Genomic DNA, 25,117 nt, shown 5'->3' on the forward strand with positions numbered 1-25,117 from the left:
CTCGTTGGCGGACCGTATCATACGGCTACGATAGCGGCTGCCGCCTTCGGCCATGAGCATGTTGTCAAACAGTTGCTAGACGCGAAAGCCGACCTGCTTGCTAGTGGAGGCAAGTTTGGTACCGCGATCGAAGCTGCGAGGCTCAATGGAAGAGACGCAGTTGCTGAGTTACTGGAGGGACACATGAAATCGATGCAAGGTGAGAGCTCTACACAGTGTCCACGGGCTGCTCTGGATGTGAGCATTGACTAATCGAAATATAGTGCAATCGTTGCCCGCCGTACCGAAGTGCGACCCCATCCTTAAGCTTCCTCTAAAGGTAGCATTTTCGGTCAAGCTTTACCTATGCAGATGATAGTCTCTTTCGATAAGGATTAGTCCATGTTATTTTTGCTTTCCATAGATTCAACAGCACTGACTTATAGCTGGCGTTGCGCATAGCAATGTCTTTCCCTTAATGTCCGTTTTCCACACTCTTGGTCCTCGGGGGCCTGTGCGGTCCTGGGCATGGCGCTTAGATGGCGCGAGGAAGAGAGTTAGTAATTGATGCACTGTGACCGTGAAGTTGCTATACGGCCGGGATACCGATGTATAGATCGTTGAAAAAGACGGGTACGGCGCCCTGCACATGTCCATTAGCTCGGCTGAAAAGGACACCGCTTTTACGTGGTCTGACACTTGACTTTTGATGGATTTGGGAGTGTACATGGAGTAGAAGGAAAAGGGTGATTAAACCTGGTTGCGTTTGGGGGTCCCGAATAGCGCGGTGAGAGTGGGTTGTATTCATTTGAGTGGATTTTCTATTTCCTGTCAAGCATTTCGCTCGCCGCAATTGCCTATCAGCAATTAAGGCTGTGCCGCAAAGACTGGAGCCATGCAGACAAAATATCGGCCGACTCAACACTTCTACGGCCGTGGGGTTCCTTCCGGGTGTCTGCGATCAGACGCGAAATCCCCAGAGCCAGAATCACTGAACAAAAATTACGGAAACTTGATCACGACCTTCGTCTCCTCATGGCGGTCAAACCTCCCATAATACTCCGGCGCCTCCTCAATCCCGATCTCACTACTAACAATGAAGTTTGGCCGCGCCCTGCCAGTCGCGATTAAGCTCACCAGCTCGGGTGCAATCGCCTTTGGATCCACGCCCCCAGTCCTCCACGACAGGCCCTTATTGAAGAAGTCGGCGATCGGAAAAGGTAGTGTCGCATTGATTGTACCGCCGCGAGGAGTACCGCTGCTGTTTGTGGGCGAATCGAAGACGCCGAGCGTGCTGATGCCCCCTTGCCGAGCTGTGACCGCGATCATGTTGTCGAGGACTGTGGTCTCCGAATGCTGCAACTGGCGATCCACGGCCTCGAACCCAACGCAGTCAATCGTCCTAGTGACGCCGTTGGGTTCAGCAGCCATGATGGCTTCGACTGGATCACTCTCGACGAAGTTGACAGGAGTCGCGCCGATGGAGGCTGCAAGCTGCAGGCGGGACGCTTCGTGGTCGACGCTGTAAACGCGCGAAGCACCGCGCAGAATGGCAGAGTATGCGGCGAGCAAGCCTACAGGACCGGCCCCAAAAATTGCCACGGTATCGCCGGCTTCCATCCCGGACCAGGTGACTCCTTGCCATGCCGTAGCAAAGATGTCGGAGACGAAGAGATAGTCGTTCTCGTTGGGAAGGGTGCCGTTAGCCGATACGTTTGCGGGGATGGGAATGAGGCTTTCATCAGCGAAGGGTACGCGGACGTATTCAGCTGCAGGCGACCACGCCGTTAGTGGTTGGCAGCAAAAGATTGCGGGTGGGACTCTCTACCTTGCGTCCCGCCAAACTCTCCATATGAGCTGCCCAAACCATATGCAGACACGTCCAGTGGCCCCATGGCTAAGTAACCGGAACTTGGCATGTCGGGGATAATGACATTCGCCAACGGAGTGCGCAGTTACACCGTCGCCAAGTTCCGTGATGACGCCAACGGCCTCATGCCCCATAACCCAGGGCGCGTTCGGACTGCCATACACACCATGGTATGTATGGAGGTCCGTTCCGCAAATGGCAGCCGTCGTTACACGAACGAGAGCGTCGTTCGCCTGCTGGACCTGAGGCCTGGGGACTTGCTCGACGGCCATCTGGTAAGGGATCCCTTGCCAGAGAACAGCCAGCATTGTCAAGTTCGCCATTGCTGTGTTTGAATAAGAGCGTGGGATTCGGGCGCTTGAAAGGTTCACGGAGGAGGAAGAGGATGCTTGGAGGATGCCGGCGAATGCTCATGAACAGTATTTATACACCATCCAGAGGGACGCCAACCATGCCTCGAAGGCAAGGGAGATACACATTCGGACCTTTGCTCTGGTAAACAGCAGATTGACTGTGGGTACGAAGCCAGTGTCAACTTGGCGATGGCTGAGCTGTTCACCTCGGCATCGGCTGACAACGTAATCCACCCGCATTCGGGATCCCGACATATTTCGGAGTAACTTAACTGTGGGAGTCGATGACGACTGCCAACGGTGCTGCGTAACTGTACAAGGGTGGAAAGTTCAGGAACCGGCGAAGTTGTAGAGAAAATATGTACGTCTGCCGGTCCGAGCCGTTGACGCTAATGCAGGTTGCTGACGCGCTAGTGGCGCCCACGTGATGATCGCCGAACCGCGAATTGGTAATCTAGCTTTAGATTGGCGGCGTCAGCCAGCTGCAGTTTTAAATCTCCGGTCACCTTATTGCTCTTCCATGCTTCTACGTCTGATCCTTCCCAATCGTTCAAACGACCTATACCGGCTTACGCAATGCTTCAGCCGTCGAAAGATGAGAGACCGCTGCATGTCCGAGCCCGAATGGTCACACTTCCGGCCAAGCCTGGGCTGCGAGTTGGCTCCATAGATGACTGGAGCGGAATTAGCGATCCAAAATTGAGGAGGAAGCTACAGAATCGGTTGAATCAGAAGAAATACCGTGCTCGTAAGCCGTTATTCATCCCGCGCGAACTGTTGACGTCTCTCTGACGTGATATGCGGCTGGATAGGGATTCGTCAAGCTGAACAGCTCCAGCCAGTCTCGACTACACTTCCGGCTCCAAGACCGACTGTTGTCAATGCCAATACCCTAGGTCGGCTAGAGCAAATTGCATATCAGAAATATCTGGGGTCGCCGGCCGCTGACCTTCTCTTGACTCTGGTCCAATTCAACGTGTTCAGAGCACTACTCCGCAATATGTTCAGCCTTCAACTTTCTACGTCCTGGCTCGATGACGTAGCCACCTCGGCCATCACGACCGGCGCTTTCAACCATTCTGCCCCACCCAGTCTTCTTCCGACGACACTACAGGAGCAGGTTACCCATCACCCATGGATCGATCTCTTCCCATTTCCGATCCTACGCGAAAATATCCTCCGCGTGTACGATGTCTGGAACGGGGAGGACGAGCTTTGTGCAGCTATGGTGGGATGGTGTAACTCTCCAGGAGCAAGGACGGGCCTTATCAGTTGGGGCGAACCTTGGAATCCATACGGCTGGGAGGCTACTGAGGAGTTCTGTAAGAGATATGGGTGGGTGATGAGGGGGTGTAGCGAATTGATGCACGCGACGAATCATTGGCGGGCTCAGCGAGGGGAGTCTGCGCTAACGTTTACTGATATGCACTAGATGCGGGCTGCTGATGAGCCGCGTTTGGTGCAGCTGCGGAACCAAAATTGAGCTACGCTATAAAGAAAAGCAGCGGAATACCATCTCTACGCCCTCACTTTTCCGCCGTCCTCTCTGCCTCCGGTACCAGGCATCCGCCTTCTCCACTGTTTGCGCTCTTCATTGCATCGAATCTCAAGCCCGCCATACGGTTAGCCCTGCCCCTATCACAGCAATAAAATGGCTGCTATACCTACGGAAAAGACCTACCTAGTTACGGGTGCTGCCTCGGGAATGGGTCTTGCCACGGCCCGGACTCCTGAGTCCTTCTGTACGTCTGCCCCATTTCCCTAGGGCGGGCCACTCACTGATGCAAAAAGGGGAGCTACAGAGACGCCCATGCATCGGACAAATATTGCACGCGATCCAGCGTTTCTTGAGCTGAAGACCCAATACCGAGAGTAGGAGAGGCGCAAGATGTTGCAAATATCACTGCTTTTCTGTTGAGCGATGAGGGCAGTTTTGTTACTGGCGCTGCTTGGACTGTGGGCGGTGGCGCGAACGCATAGAATAACGAGTTACACTGATGGCTCCTTTATTATATACATACTCCGACTCTCGCTCGGTGATTTGTTGGATGGCGAGCATTTCCACATGCAGTAAGCGCCCCCCGCACGGCTGTAGCACGTGCCGAGCTAGGGGAGAACACGGCTCCCAAACTCCGACCTCTCCAATTTCACCACAGTCATGACTTGTCGCTAAAGCGACAGGATGGCAGTTCACTCGCCGTCATCTCCAGCACGCACGCCTGCAGCTTCGCGGAGCCACCCTCCCCCCTTGAAAATCTTAGCACGAGCATGCCAGTTTTGTCGCGCTAGGAAAACGAAATGCGACACGCAAAGACCCCGTTGCGGCACTTGTACCACGCACAACCGCCAATGCGTCTACGCACTTGAGCCTCCAAAGCGAAGGCAAGACCAACTTCTCTTCTCACCGCCAAGACCCGCTGACCCCGTATCGTTAGGCCTTCGACTACCCTAGTGAATGCACTCCAGGAGGAAAAGGCGGCTTTGGAACAGTGTATTATCGCACTAAAGGCTGCTTCCTCTGACGAACGAATGCAGATTCTGGATTCTATTGTCGTGGTTGAAGGGAAGGTGCATTTGCCGGAGGCCCCGAGCCCTCCAGAAACCAGAGAGTGCATGCAGCCGGCCCCTCGGCCCGAATCACATGGTACCAATCAACTAGATGGCGGCGGCGAACCCCACGGTACGGATGAAGACTATGATCCTTCCAATTTTCTCTCCCTCGATGAGCGCGGGCGCATTGGCGTTTACGGCCCGACGTCTGCCCTCCATGGTTCCAGCCCAATGAAATCCACAACTTCGAGCGAGAATGAGGTCTCTGAAGGCTTCAGAAATCAACTCATAGCCAATGCTGCCCTCCAACGACAGAAGGAGCATGTGTTGGGAAGTCTCCCAACTATCGGCGGCGAGCCGACGGAGTTGGCCATGCATTTATTGGATCTCCACTGGAACAGACAGCATCATACCTTTCTACTCACGTATAGGCCCGCAATCATGAGAGATCTCGTCACTGGAGGACCTAGCTGTTCGGACTTTCTGCTCAATGCCATATTTGCATGCGTGAGCAAATTTTCCGACAGGCTCGAAGTTCGGGACAGCCCTACCGAGCCCGAGACTGCAGGAAGGCGATTCTTCATACGATGCGAAAAGATGCTGGGGCAGGTGCTCAATATCTCCAGCATTCCCACGATCGTTGGCCTTCTTCTACTTGGCTCAACGTTCAATGCTCGCGGGCTGACGTCGAAAGGCTGGCTCTACACTGGGTATGCATTGAGGATGGTGTTCGACCTAGGTCTACACTTGGACTGCAAAGAGGTCGGTGGGAACGCCGAAGATATTGAGATTCGAAGACGCGTCTTCTGGGGAGCTTTTATCTGTGACAAGTTACAGAGTCTCTACCTCGGTCGCCCGGTCACGATTCAACTTCGAGACGCTCATGCTTCGTTAGAGTTCATGGATACTCTAGAAGAGCATGAGATGTGGACTCCATACTTGGACCCCAAAGCTCCGGTTTCACGCCCGGCTCTGCCGCCTACGCCAATCTACTCCGTATCGACATTCAAACAACTTTGCTTGTTATCGAAAATCATCACGAGAATTGTCAATAGGTTCTACGTTATTGGCGCCACTGCTAGGAATACAGTATCTCATCTAGAGTCAGTCGACGAGGCCCTTATGTGCTGGTACAAGGATCTCTCGCCCCACCTTCTTTTCGAGCCTTGGACTGAAGCCATGAACAAACCAGCAACTGTAGCTCCCAACATCATCTTGCTATTGACAACTTTCAACGCACTTGTCATTCTACTCCATAGGCCCTTCGTTTTCGATGGGCACCTCCACGCCACCAACGGGCTAGCAGTCTCCAGGAAGCGATGTACCATAGCGGCGCATAACATTACCAGCCTTGCATCGGCATATAGGGAAATGTATTCGCTTCGCAGGGCTCCATACCTACTGAGTTATGCTGTTTACGTGGCGTGTACGATCCACGCACGAAACACGGCATCCGCACAGGGCACTCGTGAGGAGAACGCATCAGCGCTCGTTGCGTCTCTCAAGTGCCTCGACGAATTGACGGTGCCAAACTCAGGCGTCTCCAATCCGGCTGGAATTATTAGACGCCTTATGGCTGCCAACGGGATTCCAAATACAGCTGGTGAGGGACTTCAACGTCCATTTCGCATATACGTGCTAATTCATCGTGCAGAAAGTATTTGGGACGGGCAGACTCCGGGCCCGCAAGAGCTGGACACGCTATGCCGCTTGTTTCCGTCAACTACGCCCGATCTTCTCGAGCTCTCACAGCCCCAGGGCTTCACCAGCTTCGGATCTTACGGTTTTGATTCTCTGCAGAGTTTCATGGACATGTACATGCCACCATTCAACGAAAACATGCTCGATCCCAATGTCGAGGCAATAGAACGAGAGAATATATTCTAGAGCAATAAACGACAGTTGTCATATCTCTGACCTCACTCTCGCCATGCGCAAACGACTCAATCAAACACATCTGGATCTTCTGCAGCCACCTGGTCGAAATATGGCTGGAAAGCGAGCCACATCTTGCCTGAGTTCCCGCTCTTCTTGTGTGTGAATTCGGCCTCTTCCTTGGGGATCATAATCTTCTCCCAGCCTGGGCCACTGGCAGCATTAGCCATCATCTGTGCGTGGCAACATCTCTCCAGGGCAATGAACAAGAAGGCTGCTTCATCCACAGTAGCACCACAGGTGATCATCCCGTGGTTCTGCAGAACGACACTGCGGCATGATCCCATGGCCTTCGCAATCCGCGCGCCCTCCTCCGTACTGATGACGGTTCCGCCATATCGTGGGTACACAGCAAGATCATTGTAGAAGCGGAGAGCGTCCTGATAAAGCATTTCGATCGGGCGGCCGAAGCAAGAGAAGGCCTTGCCATAGACGCCGTGCGCGTGGCAGGCAGCGTTCAGGTCTGGCCTTGCTTTGTGGATCTCACTATGGATGGCAAATGCAGGCCCATTGATGGCACTCTGCGCGCCACCTGGCTGCACCTCGCCGTGTTCGTTGACGAGCACCAGGTCACTGACCCGGATCCGCGAGAAGTGGGTGCTGAGCGGATTGATCCAGAAATGCTCCGGGTTCAGAGGGTCACGCAGTGCTTTCCAGCAGCGTCAGTTTAAATTCTATCTGTGACGTGAGATGGGCCTTTCGGTTCACTTACAGATGTGGCCCGCGACGCCTTCATCGAAACCTTGCCGTGCGAAAACACGGAACGCCGCAGCGAGATGCCGCTTCTGGTATGTGCGCTCATCCTCGATGTTGTCGAATTTGGGCGGAGAGCGAATGACAACCTTCCCTTCTTTGTCGCCGAGGAAGTGAACCTGATCGTAGTAGGTGTCTTTGTTCCCCTGTACCTTGGGCTGCTCCGTCTTCAGTTCATGGACGGCTTGGACCTTTTCGATGGTTGCAGTGGCGGTGGACATGATGCAGGACCGATGTTGGAGTCTATGGCGGCTTCAGAGAGCTACAAGCATGAAATACCCGTTACGCGGAGCGCCAATTAGACGGTCGGGATGGCAATTGCTAGCCGGGCGAGGGGTCGTTCGTCGGAGCGCTGGTCTCCGATAGCGCCATCGCCTCTAAAGTCCCCGCAGCGGGGGATCAGCGTTGCAACGCCCAACTTGTCTCCGTGGAGCAGCGCACCCGCTTGCTGCCCCTGCTTGGAAAGCTTGACCACGGAACGGAAACGACTCCTGACGTATCCACACGCACCCTGTGTGCCCTGGTGGTATAATAGATAAGTACTGCACCACCATACCTACCACCGCGGCTCATAAAGCTACCTTTATCCAGGACGCGGTATTCGCTTGGAAAGACCCTCCTTCGTCTACGATGCCGCGAAATAGACTCGTCCCCGAAGGCGCTTGGGACACACACATACACGTCTTTGACCCCGCCAACTTCCCCTTCCCAGCCCCACGCTCCTACACTCCGAAGCCAGCGCAAATTTCCGAGTATCCCTCAGATGTGACAGGGTGCACCGGCGTTGTTGTGGTGCACGCATCTGTCCAGGGGTCATCACCTGCGGCCCTCGTCGACACCTTATCCAAGGCTAAAGCGACTGGACTCACTCTGCGCGGCCTGGCCACCATCGATGTCAATTCTATCACCGATGATGAGCTCGATGCGCTCCATGCCGCAGGCGTGAGAGGTGCGCGTTTGCATGAGATGTCATGGGGCCACGGACAGCAGTCGGGAGGCCAGCAGATTGCCCAGAAGGTGCAAGCACTGGCTAACCGCCTGGCGCGACTAGGTTGGGCCATTGGCACCTTCTGCCCCATTCAGGGTGAGTAGCTCACACGTTTTATCTGGGTAGCATTGATTCGATCGCACCTACCGATGCTAATGTCTCGTGTTCAGCCTGGGCTTCAATGGCCGACATGATCCGGAAGATGGATCCGCGCATCCAGATGGTCGCCGATCATTTTGGTGGTACATTTCCGGGCGAAGAGAAAACCCCCGAATTTCAGACCTTCCTCGAGTTGATCAGGGAAAAACGCGTCCACGTCAAAGTGTCCGGGTTTGAGCGCTTGTACCACGGACATGGCTCGGGGCGGCAGGGCATGAAAGCTATCGAGCCGATCGCGAAAGCAGTCATCGAGGCCGGACCAGACCAGATCGTCTTTGGGACGGACTGGCCGCACACGCAGCTGGGGGTCTCGAGAAAGGGGAAGACTGACCAACAGCGACTAGATGATGTCGAAGAGTTTCGAGAGGTGCCGGATCTGGAGCACATTCAGGTTTTGAGGGAGTGGATCACGGATGATGCGGTTTGGCAGAAGATGTTCGTGACCAACCCGCAGCGGCTCTTTGCATAGACCTTTTCGTAGGGAGAGCTTGAATACATGAACGTGCCCCTCTGCTATGAGCGCATGGCTCTCACATACATACCGGAATTCCTGCACTCGTTCTTACGCGCTCTTATCGGCCAGCCTTTCAAACAACTTCGAGAGGAACCATATTGAAGAATGTTGGAGTTGTTTCTCCCAACTTGCCTGAGCTAACAATGCTGCTTGCGGAACGCCATGAATTACAGAACACGTCGGGATATGAAACCGCAGTCTCGTTGCATAGGAGTCACTCACTAGGAAAGCTTGGGATTTCACCTCTGCTATTGGGCTACGAATTCACCAGGCACACTAGCTTCCCTGCGTTCTCATTCGCCTCCATCCGCGTATGAGCGTCCGCAATCTGCGACCAGTCATAGACACGATCTAGCGTCACTCGCATGCGGCCCGTGCTCAAATGCTCCAGAGCCGTCTCTACAAACTTATCCCGCAGCGCCGCCTGGTACTCGGCGTTACGTGTCCGAAGCGTCGTAGCCAGCACTGACAAGCGCTTATTCAGCAGCGCTCTTAGATCAAACTTGTCAATCACGCTCCCACTCAGCGCAGCCACAAGCACGATTCGCGCCTCCATAGCTGCGCATGCCGCGTTGCGATGCCAGTAACTCTGGCCCACGAGGTCGATGATCAGATCAACTCCCTTCCCTCCAAACTCTCGCTGCACCACATCGGCGAAATCTTCTTTCCGGTAGTTTACTGCAACGTCAGCCCCGAGTTCTTTGCACAGTGCGCATTTCTCGTCGGTGCCCGCTGTGGCGATGATCTTGCTAGCCCCGCCGTGCCGCGCTACTTGGATGGCGGATTGCCCGACGCCCGAGGCCCCGGCGTGAATCAGGACGGATTCGCCCTGCGCGAGGCCACCGACTAGGTGTAGGGCTTGGATCGCTGTGAAGAAAGTCTCTGGAATAGCTGCCGCGGTTTTGAAGTCCAGCGTTGGAGGGAGAGGAATCAGTGTCCTCTCAGGGACAGAAATCTTCTCGGCATAGGCACCACCGTAGGCAAGTCCAAAGACCTTGTCTCCCACTTTGAATCCCAAGTTACCTACGGCACCGCAATCGTATTAGTGCATTTCCCAGCGTTATGGTCAAAGCGGTTAACCAAAAAACTTACACTTCTCCCCAACCTCCTCCACGACGCCGCTGAACTCGACGCCCATTATCTTGCCCGATTCCGGCAGAAGCGGATACGGATACCGGTCCTCGCGCTGCATGATGTCCATCCGATTGAGCCCAAATGCCTTGATGGCGACGAGGACTCGGCCAGCGCTCGCAACGGGAGCTGGGACACTCGAATTGATGTAGAGAGAGGAAGCGGGGCCGCGACCGTCGCGGACGGAGACAGCCTTCATGGTTGGTCCTTTCGACATTGCAAATGGATGGTCGTAGGTGGGTAGTGGTGGGTTTAATTCTGAAAAGCAAAGCGTTCCGCGCCCGTTCTCTTGGGTTATACGTGTATACTTGTGGATACACAAGGCTGTCGAGGACGACTCACGTGCCCTGCGGTCATGGACCGCCCGGACGCTCGTCGGACCTGTGGCACCGAATTTTCGCGCACGTACATCGACGGCTGATAATTCTCCGCTGCTCTGTCGCTTGCATCGTCGGACGCGCTCCTTATGAGATGTTGGTTGCAAAGTGGGGCGCAAGTGAGGGGCAATGGATGACGATAAGCGGGGAAGGCGGGGCCTGATTTGTGCGCATTTTGCAGCATCACGTACATTCCAGTACGGGTACGAAATCAGTCCAAGGAAGCGCCAGATCAGCTATGCATTCTCGTCTATACTAGATATGCTCCTATTCTAGCCAAGAGTACTACTCGGACTTCAGCTTCTTCGTCCTCAAGCCTTCGCTCAGAAGCCGCACTACATCCTCCACTGTCTCCCCCCTGACCCGCTGCCCGGGCTGCTCCTTCCCAAGCAGTGTATCCTCCGCCACCGTTCTGTAGACCTCCGCCACGCTCTGAAACCTACGATGTAATCAGTAATTTCACTACAACGTGGTGAAGCAGAAGCCGGAGGCTGGACTCACAGATCCTTCTCAAAGCCCCCTTCTCCTGCCATCGTCTCCGCTATCTCCAGCATCTCGTGCACCCACCGATACGCCTTCGGCGGCATAGTCACTAGGCCCCTCTCCGCGAACTTCAAAGTCGCCGGGTTGTATCGTCCCAGATAACTGCGTAGTTCGTGTAGGACCCCGAGTTCGTGTGCTGTAGTGAAGGCTTGGATGGCTAGTGCATAGAAGCCTTTCGTCATGCAGGCATAGCACATTTTCAGACCTGTGGCGGCGCCGATGGGTCCATGGATATGGTCAATGTTCAGCAGGGATGCGAGTGCTTTGTCTGGAAGTTTGGCGGGACCTGAGACAATGAGAGACGGGCAGTGCCACCGCACTTTTCCTTCCACCTCCCCCGCTGCGTCAAGGGGATACGGAACTCCGCCAATGATACCGCCATCTATGAAGATGGTGTTTGGCTTGTCGGCGAGGAGTCTGCTAGTCTCGACTGCAGATGCTGGTGCGACCGCATTCAAGTCGATGTAGTAAAGCGGCTGGTTTCGTTCTTTTGGCGTTGCAGCGTGAATGCGTTTGGCGGTCTCGTAGGCATCGCGCGGCGGTACAATGGACAAAATGACAGAGCAGGAGGAGACAAAGTGCTCGAGCGTGGGAGAAAGCTCGATTCCAGCATTGCGAGCGCGGAGTTGCGTATTTGCGCTGGCGGGGTGTTAACCAGGTTCACTTTTGCGAGGACAGGTGGAGGCCATACCTTCTGTCCGCAGCAAAAGTATATACACGATAGCCATGTGCTATGAGCAGCTGGGCTATACCTAGACCCATCTCCCCAATGCTTATGATTCCTATATTCTGGAATGGCGTTGCCGACATCGTTGCGTCTGTTGCTTCTGGGGGATTCCCAGTGCTGCGCAGCATCCGCTATGTGTGTTCTGTTCCGGCGAACGTCGAATGGTTGCGCCTTAGTTTACAATGCTATACACACGTGCTTGTTGGTCTCGGAGGGGCGCATCCGCCGCGGAGCCAAACTCTCCGGTCTCCCCGCGGAGTTCCGCCAATCAACAGACAGTCGCAACATGAAGCCCCGCCCCCATAGCATCGCGAAACCTGGAAGCATCCTCGCTTAGATGACTTCGAGTTCGCGCCACGTAATGTTGCTAGATAAGCGATCATCCAATTCGGCGAGAAGCTGCATGGAGCCCACCTGTATTGATTCAATTGCCCAGTGCACATCCTAGCCCCCAAACATCCATCCCCAGAATAGAGCTCGAGCCTCGCATCCTTTAGATAACATACCGGAATCCATTCTTAACAGCCCTTGTCGCATCGTCATCCAACCTCGCCATAGCAGCGTAGTCGTTGACATCTACTTCGGCTGCTAATTTGTCAAACCTGCGATTGCCCCGCTGTAGCACGAGCCTCAGACTAAGAATGACGAATAGTCCAAACACCATGAAGGCCAACGAACACCCCCAGGACTCGCGGAATGTCGGCTGATACTTGTCGAGCCAGAAGTAGCTCGCGTACAGCGCCGCAGCGTTGGATATGGTATTAGCGAAGCCGATGGCGGCCGCGCGTTTGACTGGAGGCCGGATAATGGTGGATGACAGCCATGTGTATGTCGTCGAGTAGACGCCGAAGGAGCCAGCTGCTACCAGAAACGTGAAGGCGTAGCGTGCCCAGCGCTGATGTTCAGGGACCGTCATCAGAAGAATGCTCCCTATAATGCACATGACCATCGAAATGCTCGCATGCGGGGAGCGCGTCTGCCGTCTATCCGCGTTGTATGCGAGCGACAGCGCCCAAAGAAAGGCAAAGACGTAGGGCGGTGACGTGAGCAGCAGGCTCGTGACGTTGCTCTTGAATCCCAACTCTTTGATCAGCGTGGGGAAGTAGTGCGAGTAGGAAATCGAGGCCGATGCCGTCATCTGCAGCCCGGCGAACTGCCAGGTGCGATAGTCCTTCAGCGCCAGCTTGACGCCTTTCCACATGGATACCTTCTCTTCGTCGAGCACTTCCTCGCTTGCTACGTCCTTTGCGAGCCGGCCCTGTGCGACAACACGTTCTTCCTCGCTGAGCCACTTCGTCGTGCCAGGATAATTCGGGAGGAAAGCCAAAGCAATAGCAGCGATCACTAGTGTCGCCAGCGCCTCGATGATGAACAACCAGCGCCACGCCGCAAGTTTCGTCACACCCTGCATTCCTTCGAGGATTCCGGCTGACAGTAGGCCGGCGAAGGCATTAGAGAGGAGCAGCCCGCAGATCAGAAAGGCCATGCGGATGCCCAACTCCTTTTTCGTATACCAGCAGGATAGGAAGTACACCGCGCCCGGGTAGAATGGCGCCTCGACGATGCCGAGCAGGAAACGGAGAACGAGGAGGCCCGCAGGACTGGATGTTGCACCTGTGCAACCGCTCACAACGGCCCAAACGATGATGGTGGTAGGCTGTAAAGGCGCATGAAATTAGCCGATGAGAGGCCAGAATGAGGGAAGACGTAGGATCGTACCAGGTAGATAGATGGACGCAATTTCGTCATCAATATCGTTGATGGCAGTTGCATCGCTACGTAGCCAGCTGAGAAGATTGCGATAGCCGTGTTGTACAGCGAGCCCGTAGTATGCGTGTCGGTTTCAAGGCCGTACAACCGCGCCTGAGTTATCTGTCTTTTATCAGTACCATCTTAAGAGACATCTCGCTCCGCACGCTTCCCACTTACGCTGTTCCGGTCGAGATAGCTGAAGATGTAGATGATGACAACCAGCGGCATGATGCGTATATCGATCTTTCGAAGCAGTTGCTTCTCAATGCGAGCAGCAAATTCGGGAGTGTAGGCACGGTAGGTGGTCACGATGTTCTCGCGGCCAGCACCATCCCCTTTCTCCGTGATGGCGATGTCTTCGACGAAAGTGGCTTCTGGCTTCAGAGGCGCGGGCTCCGGCCCTACGGCAATAGCTCTTGGAGTCGCGGCCATGATGTGTAAGAAGTCTGAGAATCGCGAAAGGCGGAGTGAACGGGGTGCTCCTACAAGTCGAAGAATACCCCTTTTACTTATGCTCGTGCTGCGCGTTCGCTTCGGAAGTAAGGCACGTCTAGTTCGACTTGATCTTGAGCAGGTTGATGGCTTCTACAAGCGAGACCCCGCTTCCGTGTTACCCCGGATCCGTGTAACTGGGTTGCGGGGATAGCGCGTGGAAAAGACGTTTCCGGTGAGCCAACCGGGCGCGGAGTGTTTGCGTCCGAAAGTATCATAACCGTCACTGCGCTATCACCTCAAGCAGTGCTCCCTATCCCTAACGAACCGTGGAACCACTAGTGCTGACCACTACGGAGCATTGAAATGACACGGTTGAATTGGTCGACTCCCCTTTATCGAGGTTGGGTGATTGTTCTAGCTACAAGCGAGCATACGAGCTGGGCCCCCCGCGCGTTGGAGTTGAAAGGTCACGACTCATGGCGGATTGCCCGGCGACGAGACTCGCTGCGGCTGCCCTGGCCCTTCGTCCGAATACAGCGCTCGATGTGAGTCCACCACCTCACGGGTAGTTATCGTAGAAAAGACCACCGGGCATTTCACCAACACAAAACAAGCCCGCCACTTCGCGGCCAGACCGGGAAATTACCGCAGTAGTCTCCGGATTCACGGCGAGCCCCCCGAATGTGAAGGTAACACCACAACACACCTTTACGGCTATGAACGGTCCTTGATCGAATGGAAGTGCCCAGTTAGACTTCGCAAGGGGCAGCTTGGTGCGGGAGGACTGTGTCGACAGTCCATCTTTGATGGCAGGATCCCACTTAGCTGCTGGATTCTACTGTTTATATGCATATACGGCATCGTTGTATTCAAGGATGGTCTGAACAAACTTGTCTGGGCTGCTCAGTCCCTCCTCCGCACGGAGTTTTTCAGCGAGTTCTTCGACCGTAGAACCCCAGATCTTGTGAACGATCTCGTCGCGGTATTCCTCGGAGCGTAACCACGGAATGGCGTGCTGATGCCAGACCTGGAAGGCGACACCGTCAGGCTGTTCGTGGATGGTACGCCCGAATTTTGCGTAGGTATAGTTGCGCATGTCCATGCCCTCATCAACAAAACGCTCGCCGATGGTGTTGACCATAAGGCCAAGAGGATATCCGGATTTGGTGAACTCGCTCGAAATGGTGCGGTCACCGCCGTTCGCTGGTGCGTTGGCATCCCAGCGTGTAGAGTGGCAGCCCGCCCCCAGCTTGCCTTGCATTGACGTCTCGTATCGCGAAGTGCAGCGCTTCGCCAGTGTTATAAGGCGTCCCTCGCACCCAAGCGAAGTCCCAGCCAGGACCAAGATATTGTGCGCGAAGACGCGGGTTCGATTCGAAGCCTCCAGCCGCAAGGATAACGGCTCGCGTGTTGATGAGAGTTTCGACGCCATTGCACTCGACCACGAGTCCTACTATTGCGCTGAAAACATTGGTGACAATCCGTCTTGCCGGCGTAGAGTGATAGACTTCCACTCCATGCCTCCGGGCAGCAGCTTCATGGTCCTCGGTCAGGCCTTTGCCACCATCTTCGGTTTTCAATGTCATTCCGCCCCAAAACTTGAATCGTCCGCTCACTTTGTACGCCTGGCGGTTGAACGATAACTGGAAGCGCACGCCGTTGCTCGCGAGCCATTTGATGGCATCATTGGAGTCGTCGATCAGGATCTGACTCAAGGCAGGATCGGTACGGTCCGAAGTCATTCGGTCCACATCTCTGCGGAAATCATGCTGAGAGTACGGCTCCGGATCGATAATGCGGGCGATTTCGGAATCGACATTGTTGACAATAGGCAGGATGTCTTCCGTGCCGTCGTGCACTGTGCGAAAGGCTCCAGCGGCGAAGAAGCTATTCCCACCAGCCCACTCTGCAGGGCATTTATCGATGAGAATAACGCGACCGGCCCCCCTTTCGGCAGCAGATACGGCAGCAGAGAATCCGGCATTCCCGCTTCCTACGACGACGACATCGACGGCGGATGGAGGCGTATGGATACGCATAGCTGTAGAGGGAGACGAATGATAACGGGGTACCGCCGTGGTAAACACAACTGAAGAAAAAGTTTATGTTTACAGCGGGGGATAGCTCCAGGGGATCGGCCAGCTCTGCTGGCGCCGAAGCTCGGAAACCTCAACCCTCACGGCAAGTGGATATCGAGCGTTTCATCCCGTACAGTCGCAAGTCGCGCTTTGTAGCGCGACTTCTATCGAGTGTTGTTGTCGCAGTGGTGTTGGTCGGAGAGGCAGGGATTGTGGCGGGCTCATGGCTTCCGGCGCTAGCGAAAGGGATCGCCAACGGGCACTTTGCGCCGTCGCGCGCACGAACAGTAAGATCGCGAGAGCTTGTTCGTCACTTTTCCAAGACAAGAGCTCCAAGATCACCGCCGACGCTCAAGCACAGGGCTGCTCCAACCTAAGACCCTTGAGCAGCTCGGCTGCGACACTGGCAACTCTAGTAAGCCATCGCACACGGCGCACACGGCGCACACAGCGCACTCAGGCAGGAATTCGACTGACGTGGTTCAAGTCCCAGGGCGAATACTGGATCCTGACGGGCAGATCCGGGAATTCATGGTCGCAATGTCTAAGCTGAAGCAGCTAGAGCACGGGTGAAACATTGCGGTTTCCAATCCTTCTGAAGGTTACTGTTTGGGGCGCTGTGCCGTTCTCTAGGGTAGCTTTGAGCACTACTTTTGCCAAAGATTTATCGAGAAAGCGGGACCATAACAAGCCCTGGTGGTGGCTGTCGGCAAAGAATATGTGGTGTAGCTGAAGGGCCAGGTTATTCGGGAGGCCATCGTCACCTCTGGGTGCAGCGAACCTGCACTCGAAGCCAGGCGCCCCGTAAGCTAACTTTAATAGCATTGTGATTTCGATTTCACGGCCGACAAGACCTAGATCGACATGGAGGACTAGTCGTGCTTGGACTTTTCTCAAAGCGTCGGCATTCGCAGCCATCTGTGGCGGCACGGGTTGCCCTGCACCTGTCAGTCAGGATAACGTCTGAGCAGCAGTCGGCATCCAGCTGCAGGGAGTGGCATAAGAGGGCCTCGTAGTCGTGAAGCTGCACGTGGAGAAAAGTTCGTGATCGGATTGTAGGCCAGAACTCTTCGCGGAGCTGATGACATGCTTGTGCTGATCCCCAGCCCTCGCTGATGCCGTGGTTGGTAGTTCTGCCCGCCTCGGTGAGCGCACGAGTCGACAGGCTGCAGGAGTCGTCCACAAATTCGATGGCAGCCTTGTAAACTGCAGTTCGGAGTTCTGTGGAGTTGGCGTGATTAGCTCGTCCTCTCCCAGAGCGAGTGCATCCGAGCCGAGACTCATCGGGTGGAAGTTTCAAGAAAGGAAAGTACCTCTCACGGTTTGAAACACTCCTGGCGCCCGATGCGTGCTTCCGCCGAGCGTGCAGACCGGACGTGCCCGAGGCATGCGGTAGTGCTGCTCGTGAACTCCTATAGCGGCGCAGTCAGCGAGGAAGCCATCATAGGGTCGAGCTCGCGAGGGACGGCCTACTGTCGAGATGAGCGTGTCACGTTGCCGTCAGTCTGAGATCGAGTTTGAACCATTGCGACTTGGGTCTGGATCAGGCGGGAGTTAGAGCTTGGTGAGGATGGAGCCTACTGCGCGCACATTAGCCGCTGCTCGTGGTAGTGTTGCAGCTGGCCCCAAGACCTGAGAATACTGGCTAACGGTAAGCAAGAAGTAGTCTGTGAGCTGTCCAATCTCTTCTGTGGGTTTCGGACGGAGATATGGGGTGGTTGCAGCGCTACTATCCTCAAGTCGCGGAATCCAGCTGTTGCGCCATCTCCAGCTGCGAACAAACCTGTCGCCCACAGAAGATTTGCTGCCGTGCAGAACGAAGGAAGCAGCTACTACCCATGTGCTTTTCGTAGGTGAGGCGGAAACGGACGACTGAGCCGATCCGGTGCCGCTCGTAAGGAGGAAATGGCGCTATCGCCATTGTATTCCTCCACTCGTAAGTTCGAATCGTCCGTGCTGTCGCAGCCACTGCCTTGCCCAGTATTTCACGTCCACGGGTCGCAGTGAAGGTGCCCAAATCGCCCAAGAACCTCCACGCAGCCCGAAACCAAGCCGCCCGCGATGTGACTTGTATACCGTTGCCCACGGCCGTGCACCCGCCGCTCGCGAGACATGACGCTTCTCTCTCCGATCCGACGGCATCGGCGCGAAGGCTTAGAGCACTAGATGGAGATGGTCGATGATTGCTCGTGGCGCAAGGAGGCGGACGTCCTTCGCGTCCGTGGCCAGTATGATGCCAACGAACACTTGGAATTCCTCCGCGCTGCCCTCCCCCTCTTTTCTTAAAACGACAGCGGCCATTATCCCTTGGTTCCATCATCCGACAGCGGCATAACGGCCTCAGAGAGGCCTCAGGCTTGGACGGACATTAGCTTTCTGATGCCAAACATCCGTCTCCAACAATTTAGAACCGGTTAGGAAGTGTCTGAACCTCCGCACGAACGACGGCTTCAACACGTAGGCGTCAGCAGTGGATGAAGACAAGGGGTAGGAGAACGGCAGGACACGCAAATTCTTCTCAGGATCACGTTCCTTGGCCCCGTGCTGGAAGAGCCGGGTGATTGTAAAACAGCTCGGCGAGAATGTCGCAGCGTATGGTCTGCTCTATCTTCGTGCCATGGTTCGCAGCGCCGTGGTGGGCTACGCCCTCGTCATCCGCGCCCGAACCGTTCTTTTCTGTCGACTTATGCCACCTGCCGGTGGCTCTGTGATACCCTGTTCCCTTCCCTTAATTTTGGCGTCTTTTAAGTCCTTTTGTGCGTAGGCAGAAGCTCTGCTTTGCTGTTAGTCAGCATAACCTCTATAGGTTGGTGACTTAAAACGAGAAAATTTCAATCACCATTTGTGACTCATCCTTTGGCAGTCATCTACTTCTTTCCCTTGTGTGAATCTCTGTGCGTGACTCGCTCACGTGAAAGGTGAAAGGTGCAGCCAGAGGCTGCCTCCTTGGCGACACAATGCGGTCTCCTATAAAATACCCCTATTATCTAAATGAATAACAACCACAAGCCAAATGACTTCCGCACCCACACCCCAAACGACTCCCGCAACCAGCTCCGCCAAATCAAGACCTACAAACGAGGCATACGTAAGTACATCCAGCTCATATAGTCCCTACAAGTGTTGCATAAACTGACTTCCTTACAGTATGACTTCCATTCAACGCCATGGCACAAAGACGTTACCGATGCTCAAACATGGATGCTTGCGAGCGAAGTACGTGCGCAACTCGAAACCCTACCCGCGTCGGGCCGCTATCCGTCGGTCTTCCACAACATAGAAGGACTCATCGATCACCATGGACAAATTCTCCACCATCCACTTATTCCAGGTCAACAAACTGCATATGCAAACGACGGCGAACCGGGGGGTATCCGAGTCTTCTATTACCAAGAAGGGGGCAAACAAGAACACCTTGTCGGTTACCATATCGACGAAAAGAAGTTTGCTTTAGCAAAATTCGTAGAGGCGGCGCCATAAGTATCGGTTGCGACTCGTTGCAGTTCTTACCAAGCAGCCTTGTCATCTGTTAAGGGGAGCGCGTCTCTACCAATGTAGTTAGCATAACTTCTATAGATTGGTTACTCAAAACGAGAAAAATCATACAATTAATTAGTGCGCACGCTCAGCGAGCTTTTCACACGGCCGCGTCGTATGGTTGGATTGATATCCCAGAATCAAGGCGAACGATGGACGTGTAAGCGATTTTAGGTGCCGTACCTGTGGCTGTTTTTGAAGAGCTGGCTGGTGCCATAACTGCGGGCAACGGCGACGGTGGAGGAGGCGTAAGTATTAATGGAGGTGCTAAGAAACTCCTCAGTCCAGGTTCTCCAGATCAAAAGCAGTGACGACATTGGTGTATGTTGCTGCGAGCGGTGTTTGAATACATGCCCCCTGCGACAGAGCAAGCAGGGCTTTTTCTACCACTGGATCGTCCTGCCAGTTCGCCTGTGCCAGTTTTGTGGCGCCCCTCTCGCGTGAAGTATGATATATCGACGGAGTGTTTTGGATATTGTGCTGATATGAGCCGTTCCTATAACGTTCAGGTCTGAGATTACTCATTCGCCTCGTGGCTGAGCGGATACTCTGCAGTGATGTCGATCTCTTGTTCCAGGACTTCAGTTCAACGGTGCGGACCAGTGGCATGCTCTGCGCTGGAACGGCTTGGCAGGTCACCCGTAGAAAAAGATACCTTTATCTGTCCTTATTGTTGTTGGTGCGGACGGACTTCAACCCGGGCCTGACCAGTACGAGCTCTTGCACGCGGATATAGTCGATGTTATCGCGCTCCAGTTAGCATATCCTTCGTTTAAGGATCTACCTACCTTACGCACCCAAGCGTAACGTTCTCCATTGCTAGATATTACCTACACTAAACCGTGGATCCTTTCTGTGCTAAACCGCTGAACCTTTTGATGATACCCCTTCTGCCTGTGTATTTAGGAATATAGCGTCTTTTTTGCTAGTACTGTATATAGTATGCTTGCATCTTTATAACGAGGTCGAGCGAATTTATGACTGCGCACGCTGGAGGGTCCCTCATGGGTCGATGTCAGTACATCCGTCAATCAGATACTGGAAGTCGACGCGAAGTGGATCCCCTGAGCGAGGAGACCGAGTACATTCGCTGTTCTCCGAACTTGCAGAACCGCGGTCAGTAGCTGCAGCATTACGTGTAGGTACGGGAATACGCGCCGTCCCCGGATGATCCTTTGCGAGAGCAGTCCAACTCGTGTTCACCGTTGTCGACAGCACTGTGAACGCGGCAGGCGTACCTCTGCGACGTATGTGCGTGTTGCTGCGAGCGTTGTAGCCTGTCGACGCTGGTCTGCCACACGCCGTCCACGGCATGGTCCATGCGGACGTGGCCCAATGCGAATTGATTCAGCTCTGGGCAACCGGGTTCGGACACGCGTTTCGCGGTGCAGCAGACTATTTCATCGACTTCGGCGAGTAAGACTGACTACACGCAACTGAAGGTAAGGATGCCCGCAACCCGCGCCATCTGGCGAGCATGGGAAGGAGGAGCTTGTTAATAGGCAGGATGACCAGCGCAATCTCGCCGAGTATTTTCTGCTCCAGACCACCCTTCAGGGCATGTTGAAAATCTTTACACAACTCTTTTGGCCCGACCCTCCAAGAAGAACAGCCTCAGTCCACTGAGGTGTGGCATGAGGATGCCCAGCTCTTAGGACCAGGAAGACGGAAGATTACTTGAATAGGTGTACTTCGACTTATCGTACAGCGTCGGCAAGATAAGAGAACGTAGCATTACCTACTAGCTACAACCTGTAAATGCTCTGTTGCTAGCGAAACAAGGTTGTATCCGACCTTTGCAGAGCTATGTTAAGAGAAACAGGAAGCGTCAATTTCCCCTTGCAGCAATTGTGAGCAACTTTCCCGAACCGTTTTTGCTAGAGCAGACCGACATCGAAACACTCTTCCATAAGAGCGGGCACGCCATGCATATAGATCCCTCCCAATTTTTAGAGCAGTTTTGCTTAGTTCCAACTCTATCCTATATAATTATCTAAAGTAGAATCTTATAATATAAAAGAGTATACCTAATATAAATACTTACATACTTATCTAATTAACTATATAGAGAAAGAAAAATAGAAAGCTATAACTACATTATATAAAGAATTAAAAGCGAGCACCTCTCTATTTCTCTGCAATTTCCATGCTCTCTAAGGCTTTTAGTACCTTTTTAGTAGTATCGGCCTTAAGATTTACAGTGCTGCTAGCAGCTGCGAGCTCAGTAAATCTTTTCTTCCAAAAAGCCCACCGCTCTACGCTAATTAGCTCAACGTTAGGGCAAAGAGGGCCTAGGCGATACGCTCGCCGGGCCTGTTCAACATGAATCTCCAAACTATCGGGGTGGGAGAGACGATCATAACGAACGGTGTCGAAGATGTAACTACCGCAATAGATTACCCATACGCTCGCTATCCAGACGGTGGCGTCTCTCTTCCGCTCATCTTCTACTGGGGTTTCAAGCGCCATGCGGAGACAATTAAAGGGAAAGGACCTAAATTTAATGAAGCCCATACCCATTAGTCGAGCAATGAACGAGTTAAAATTCTTCCATTCATCAAGGGTAAGATCACCATCTAGAAAGTTATTAGTAAGTGTCTCGAAGAATACTTAATTGTAGTTTACGTACTCCAGTCTTCCCAAATGAACATACATAGCTCAGGTAGGTACTTGTCAATAGCCGAGTTGTTCTGTGTATCGATAAGTCTAGTTCTAGAGCTAGAGGTAGTCAGTTACGTACCTCTGTGTCGTTGGAGATAGGGCCACCTTTCAGGCGCAGCTTGGTAAGGGCAACTAGCAGAGCATCTTGCCATGGATGATCCAGCGGAACGCATTGCGCCATATAAAGAAATATGGACCAGATGTCCATATTTAAAACAAGGTCTTCTTGGCTTGAGTTGCGAATGAATTCAATATCGGAAGCAAGTTTTGCGCCTTTTGCTTCCACATCGGCTGGGAACGTAAGGGTGGATCGGAGGAGATCGAACATGGCTGGCCCACCCCTATCGGTGAAGCCTGGATTAGATATAGTGATATCCATGGTGCAGAAATAGTTGATGTTATGGGAAGGAGTAGGATGGAAGAGAGAGAAGAGCATAAGTAGGAGACTGTATGTTCTTATATAGTGGGGACTACGGGTCTAAATTGACAAAAACGGGGTTGAATCAAAGGACTGGACTTGAACCGCGAAAACTGGCCCTTTCACGCCCTGGACAAGCTCGTGCAGAACCCTTGCAATTAAGCCTTTGACAGATAACCAAAATAGCTACTTGAGCTCCCATTTCACCGCAAGGGGAGACAAAAAGGATGAGGAGGCTATTCTCCGCTTTCAAAGTCCTGGTCCTTTACGAGGGTGCTAGAGGACTAACCTTTCTTTGTTGCAGCAACTCTATGTGCGCCGCTTCGCTCTCGACGCCGACCAAAGATCATTGAAGGCAGTGGCATGATAAATGAGTGGTGTGAGTTTTTCTTTGTTATCAGGGGGGTTCAACGAAGCTCCAAACTACCCGATATCACAACGGTGTGGGGCGGGAAGGCGTCGCCAGGGAGACTTTTCACACCATATACGGCCGGTCGACAAGACTACACTCGAGATAAAGCGTGCCTCGTTTTAAAGGTTTCGTTAAGATTATTATCTGAAGCACAGGGCGGAGAGATTTCGAATGCTTTAGCAAGGTGCTTTCGGTAAAGTTCTTTGATTATTCTCATGTTCCGCATTAATCCTAGTCTTATATATAGAACAACACAGTACAGGGCTGGATAAAAGAAATGGCTGGGGACAAAGAAGGAGTCTCAAGGGTGCGCCTTCACGCAAAAGTATTAGGTGTTCGTCTATAATCTAATTCAACGGGTCTTTACGGCGTTGCCGCCACCCGAACGAACAAGGCTGTCAGGTTCCTTTTTGAGGAATATACGGAGTGGGTACTGTACTGTACGAGGAAAAAATCTTAGATAGCTATTTAGAATCCATTTGCTTTGCTCCCCACCTACCCAACCAGCCTAGGGTGGACTAGAGTGGCCTAGAGTGTCCTAGACCCCGTACCGCACCTCTACCACAAAGGAAATGCCGCGATGCCGGCTGCGAAGAGAGGGGAGGGCTGTTTGGGGTGTGTATGGTAAGATGGAAGGGGCGGTCAGGAAGGCCGGCTGTCATCGCCTGCTTCCGACGAGCTCAGAGATCACAAGCTTAAACAGGCACTCTTCAATGCGCTTCGGTGGGGAATTTGCGGCACACTACGGAATCGAGGATCTCCTGAAGAGCATCGAAACCAAGACCTTTAGCGTTGATGAGGTAAAGGAAAAACGCGGCTAACTATGCAAGGGAGACATCTTTACTCTTGTTACTGTTAGCGCGCATGAAGCGCCTTTAGACCTAGTTTAACTACTAAAAGATTCCTCTTCTATAGTCGCTCGAGCACCGTAATAGCAATAACAACAAAAGCTCTACTTACGCCAGGAATAATCCTGTTGTATACTATTATTAGGCTTATGTATTAGTTAGCTTATTATACCTTCGAACGTCTCTACCTACCTATACTATAGACTACTACTAATTCTTCTAGCTTCTAGCTTAAATCTAGTAAGTATCTCTATATATAGAACTTATAGATATATAGCTCTATAGCTATATATAGAAGAGTAGTATAAGTAGTTAGTAACTATACCTAAAGCTTACTTAATAGAGATATATAGTTATTACTATTACTATAGTAAGTATAGGTTTAAATTCTACTTCTTTCTTAATCTTTATCTTTAATACTATAGAATTTTCTTTATTAGGTAAAAGATTTTTCTTTAAAAGAGAGATATATAGAATTAGTAAAATAAGAGGTAATAGTACTTATTTTCTTTAACTATAGTTTTAAAGTTTATAGATTATTATAGAAAATTATTATAGATAATTATATAGTCTAAGACTAGATTAATTTAATAATTTTAGTAGTAGTAGTATAGCTATATATCTATATATATATAGTATAAGTTAGTATTATTATTATCTAGCTAGTATAATAGTCTAGTTTAGAGATTTACTTTAGTTATATAATCTTAGATTATATAACCTTATTATATAATCTAGTCTAGTATTTTAGTACTTAGTATCTCTATATATAGAGTTTTTTAGAGTATCTTTCTACTTTTTATCTTTAGATAGCTAAATTTAACCTAACCTATTCTACTAGTACTCTATTCTTATAGCTTATAAAAATAGTACTATCTATAGCTAACTTATCTAGCTAGGTATTTTAGAATACTTATAGTAGTAGAGACTATAAAGCTAGCTCTTATATTATCTAAAGATTAATACTTTTTTAGCTAGAAATAATAGTATAATATTAGGCTAAACTAAGTAGTCTTATAAGAAGTATTTACTAATAGCTATACTAAGAATTAGAGCTATAAGAACCTAGTTACTTACTCTAAAAATTAAAGCTATAA

General features: G+C 52.4%; 13 protein-coding genes across 13 annotated transcripts; 4 read left to right on the top strand and 9 right to left on the bottom strand.

Annotated features, from left to right (window-relative positions):
* Positions 1 to 769: 769 nt before the first annotated feature.
* Positions 770 to 2,157, bottom strand: BU26DRAFT_544918 (GroES-like protein; the record flags this gene model as incomplete). The annotated part of the gene is made up of 3 exons (XM_033831762.1): positions 770 to 1,748; positions 1,808 to 1,876; positions 1,914 to 2,157. 3 exons carry the CDS (start codon positions 2,155 to 2,157, stop codon positions 982 to 984), a joined length of 1,080 nt encoding a protein of 359 aa, XP_033675701.1. The 3' UTR covers positions 770 to 981.
* Positions 2,158 to 2,724: 567 nt separating this feature from the next.
* BU26DRAFT_525913 (uncharacterized protein) lies at positions 2,725 to 4,126 on the top strand. The gene is made up of 3 exons (XM_033830619.1): positions 2,725 to 2,950; positions 3,015 to 3,944; positions 4,005 to 4,126. Exons 1-2 carry the CDS (start codon positions 2,779 to 2,781, stop codon positions 3,632 to 3,634), a joined length of 792 nt encoding a protein of 263 aa, XP_033675702.1. The 5' UTR covers positions 2,725 to 2,778; the 3' UTR covers positions 3,635 to 3,944; positions 4,005 to 4,126.
* BU26DRAFT_535829 (uncharacterized protein) lies at positions 3,854 to 6,639 on the top strand (the record flags this gene model as incomplete). Its single annotated transcript, XM_033831312.1, has 4 exons — positions 3,854 to 3,944; positions 4,464 to 4,584; positions 4,638 to 6,387; positions 6,553 to 6,639. 4 exons carry the CDS (start codon positions 3,854 to 3,856, stop codon positions 6,637 to 6,639), a joined length of 2,049 nt encoding a protein of 682 aa, XP_033675703.1.
* Positions 6,640 to 6,657: 18 nt separating this feature from the next.
* BU26DRAFT_205662 (aldolase) lies at positions 6,658 to 7,865 on the bottom strand. The gene is made up of 2 exons (XM_033820589.1): positions 7,400 to 7,865; positions 6,658 to 7,336 (listed from the first exon to the last, which is right to left on the bottom strand). Exons 1-2 carry the CDS (start codon positions 7,659 to 7,661, stop codon positions 6,696 to 6,698), a joined length of 903 nt encoding a protein of 300 aa, XP_033675704.1. The 5' UTR covers positions 7,662 to 7,865; the 3' UTR covers positions 6,658 to 6,695.
* A 205-nt stretch (positions 7,866 to 8,070) lies between these two features.
* On the top strand, positions 8,071 to 9,056 carry BU26DRAFT_572634 (amidohydrolase 2; the record flags this gene model as incomplete). Its single annotated transcript, XM_033834253.1, has 2 exons — positions 8,071 to 8,524; positions 8,599 to 9,056. 2 exons carry the CDS (start codon positions 8,071 to 8,073, stop codon positions 9,054 to 9,056), a joined length of 912 nt encoding a protein of 303 aa, XP_033675705.1.
* A 301-nt stretch (positions 9,057 to 9,357) lies between these two features.
* On the bottom strand, positions 9,358 to 10,655 carry BU26DRAFT_497732 (putative quinone oxidoreductase; the record flags this gene model as incomplete). The annotated part of the gene is made up of 2 exons (XM_033826303.1): positions 10,194 to 10,655; positions 9,358 to 10,124 (listed from the first exon to the last, which is right to left on the bottom strand). Exons 1-2 carry the CDS (start codon positions 10,447 to 10,449, stop codon positions 9,358 to 9,360), a joined length of 1,023 nt encoding a protein of 340 aa, XP_033675706.1. The 5' UTR covers positions 10,450 to 10,655.
* Positions 10,656 to 10,894: 239 nt separating this feature from the next.
* BU26DRAFT_587260 (phosphogluconate dehydrogenase) lies at positions 10,895 to 11,963 on the bottom strand (the record flags this gene model as incomplete). Its single annotated transcript, XM_033834680.1, has 3 exons — positions 10,895 to 11,048; positions 11,111 to 11,791; positions 11,844 to 11,963. Coding segments are annotated over 3 exons (955 nt in total), but the record flags the coding sequence as incomplete, so codon positions are not given.
* A 325-nt stretch (positions 11,964 to 12,288) lies between these two features.
* Positions 12,289 to 14,063, bottom strand: BU26DRAFT_587262 (MFS general substrate transporter; the record flags this gene model as incomplete). The annotated part of the gene is made up of 3 exons (XM_033834681.1): positions 12,289 to 13,536; positions 13,599 to 13,751; positions 13,809 to 14,063. The coding sequence occupies 3 exons, from the start codon at positions 14,061 to 14,063 to the stop codon at positions 12,373 to 12,375; spliced, it is 1,572 nt and encodes a 523-aa protein (XP_033675708.1). The 3' UTR covers positions 12,289 to 12,372.
* A 421-nt stretch (positions 14,064 to 14,484) lies between these two features.
* On the bottom strand, positions 14,485 to 16,105 carry BU26DRAFT_544923 (fumarate reductase flavo protein subunit precursor; the record flags this gene model as incomplete). Its single annotated transcript, XM_033831763.1, has 4 exons — positions 14,485 to 14,624; positions 14,655 to 14,901; positions 14,953 to 15,315; positions 15,386 to 16,105. 4 exons carry the CDS (start codon positions 16,103 to 16,105, stop codon positions 14,485 to 14,487), a joined length of 1,470 nt encoding a protein of 489 aa, XP_033675709.1.
* An 877-nt stretch (positions 16,106 to 16,982) lies between these two features.
* Positions 16,983 to 18,445, bottom strand: BU26DRAFT_512150 (uncharacterized protein; the record flags this gene model as incomplete). Its single annotated transcript, XM_033827354.1, has 4 exons — positions 16,983 to 17,556; positions 17,618 to 17,721; positions 17,928 to 18,306; positions 18,390 to 18,445. The coding sequence occupies 4 exons, from the start codon at positions 18,443 to 18,445 to the stop codon at positions 16,983 to 16,985; spliced, it is 1,113 nt and encodes a 370-aa protein (XP_033675710.1).
* Positions 18,446 to 19,157: 712 nt separating this feature from the next.
* Positions 19,158 to 19,624, top strand: BU26DRAFT_512151 (uncharacterized protein; the record flags this gene model as incomplete). Its single annotated transcript, XM_033827355.1, has 2 exons — positions 19,158 to 19,232; positions 19,292 to 19,624. 2 exons carry the CDS (start codon positions 19,158 to 19,160, stop codon positions 19,622 to 19,624), a joined length of 408 nt encoding a protein of 135 aa, XP_033675711.1.
* Positions 19,625 to 20,683: 1,059 nt separating this feature from the next.
* Positions 20,684 to 20,995, bottom strand: BU26DRAFT_512152 (uncharacterized protein; the record flags this gene model as incomplete). The annotated part of the gene is made up of 1 exon (XM_033827356.1): positions 20,684 to 20,995. The coding sequence occupies one exon, from the start codon at positions 20,993 to 20,995 to the stop codon at positions 20,684 to 20,686; it is 312 nt and encodes a 103-aa protein (XP_033675712.1).
* Positions 20,996 to 21,670: 675 nt separating this feature from the next.
* On the bottom strand, positions 21,671 to 23,125 carry BU26DRAFT_512153 (uncharacterized protein; the record flags this gene model as incomplete). Its single annotated transcript, XM_033827357.1, has 6 exons — positions 21,671 to 21,674; positions 21,726 to 21,733; positions 21,851 to 22,257; positions 22,335 to 22,371; positions 22,422 to 22,696; positions 23,050 to 23,125. 6 exons carry the CDS (start codon positions 23,123 to 23,125, stop codon positions 21,671 to 21,673), a joined length of 807 nt encoding a protein of 268 aa, XP_033675713.1.
* Positions 23,126 to 25,117: the final 1,992 nt, after the last annotated feature.

This window comes from Trematosphaeria pertusa, assembly GCF_010094035.1.
Source record: "Trematosphaeria pertusa strain CBS 122368 unplaced genomic scaffold BU26scaffold_28, whole genome shotgun sequence".
Lineage (NCBI taxonomy): Eukaryota > Fungi > Ascomycota > Dothideomycetes > Pleosporales > Trematosphaeriaceae > Trematosphaeria > Trematosphaeria pertusa.

Bases quoted from the DNA above. Each gene is read 5' to 3' on its own strand.
- BU26DRAFT_525913 (XM_033830619.1), top strand. From the start codon at position 2,779: ATGCTTCAGCCGTCGAAAGATGAGAGACCGCTGCATGTCCGAGCCCGA. The intron at 2,951-3,014 runs GTAAGCCGTTAT...GCGGCTGGATAG, and splicing joins TCAGAAGAAATACCGTGCTC to GGATTCGTCAAGCTGAACAG.
- BU26DRAFT_205662 (XM_033820589.1), bottom strand. From the start codon at position 7,661: ATGTCCACCGCCACTGCAACCATCGAAAAGGTCCAAGCCGTCCATGAA. The intron at 7,337-7,399 runs GTAAGTGAACCG...GCTGCTGGAAAG, and splicing joins AGGCGTCGCGGGCCACATCT to CACTGCGTGACCCTCTGAAC.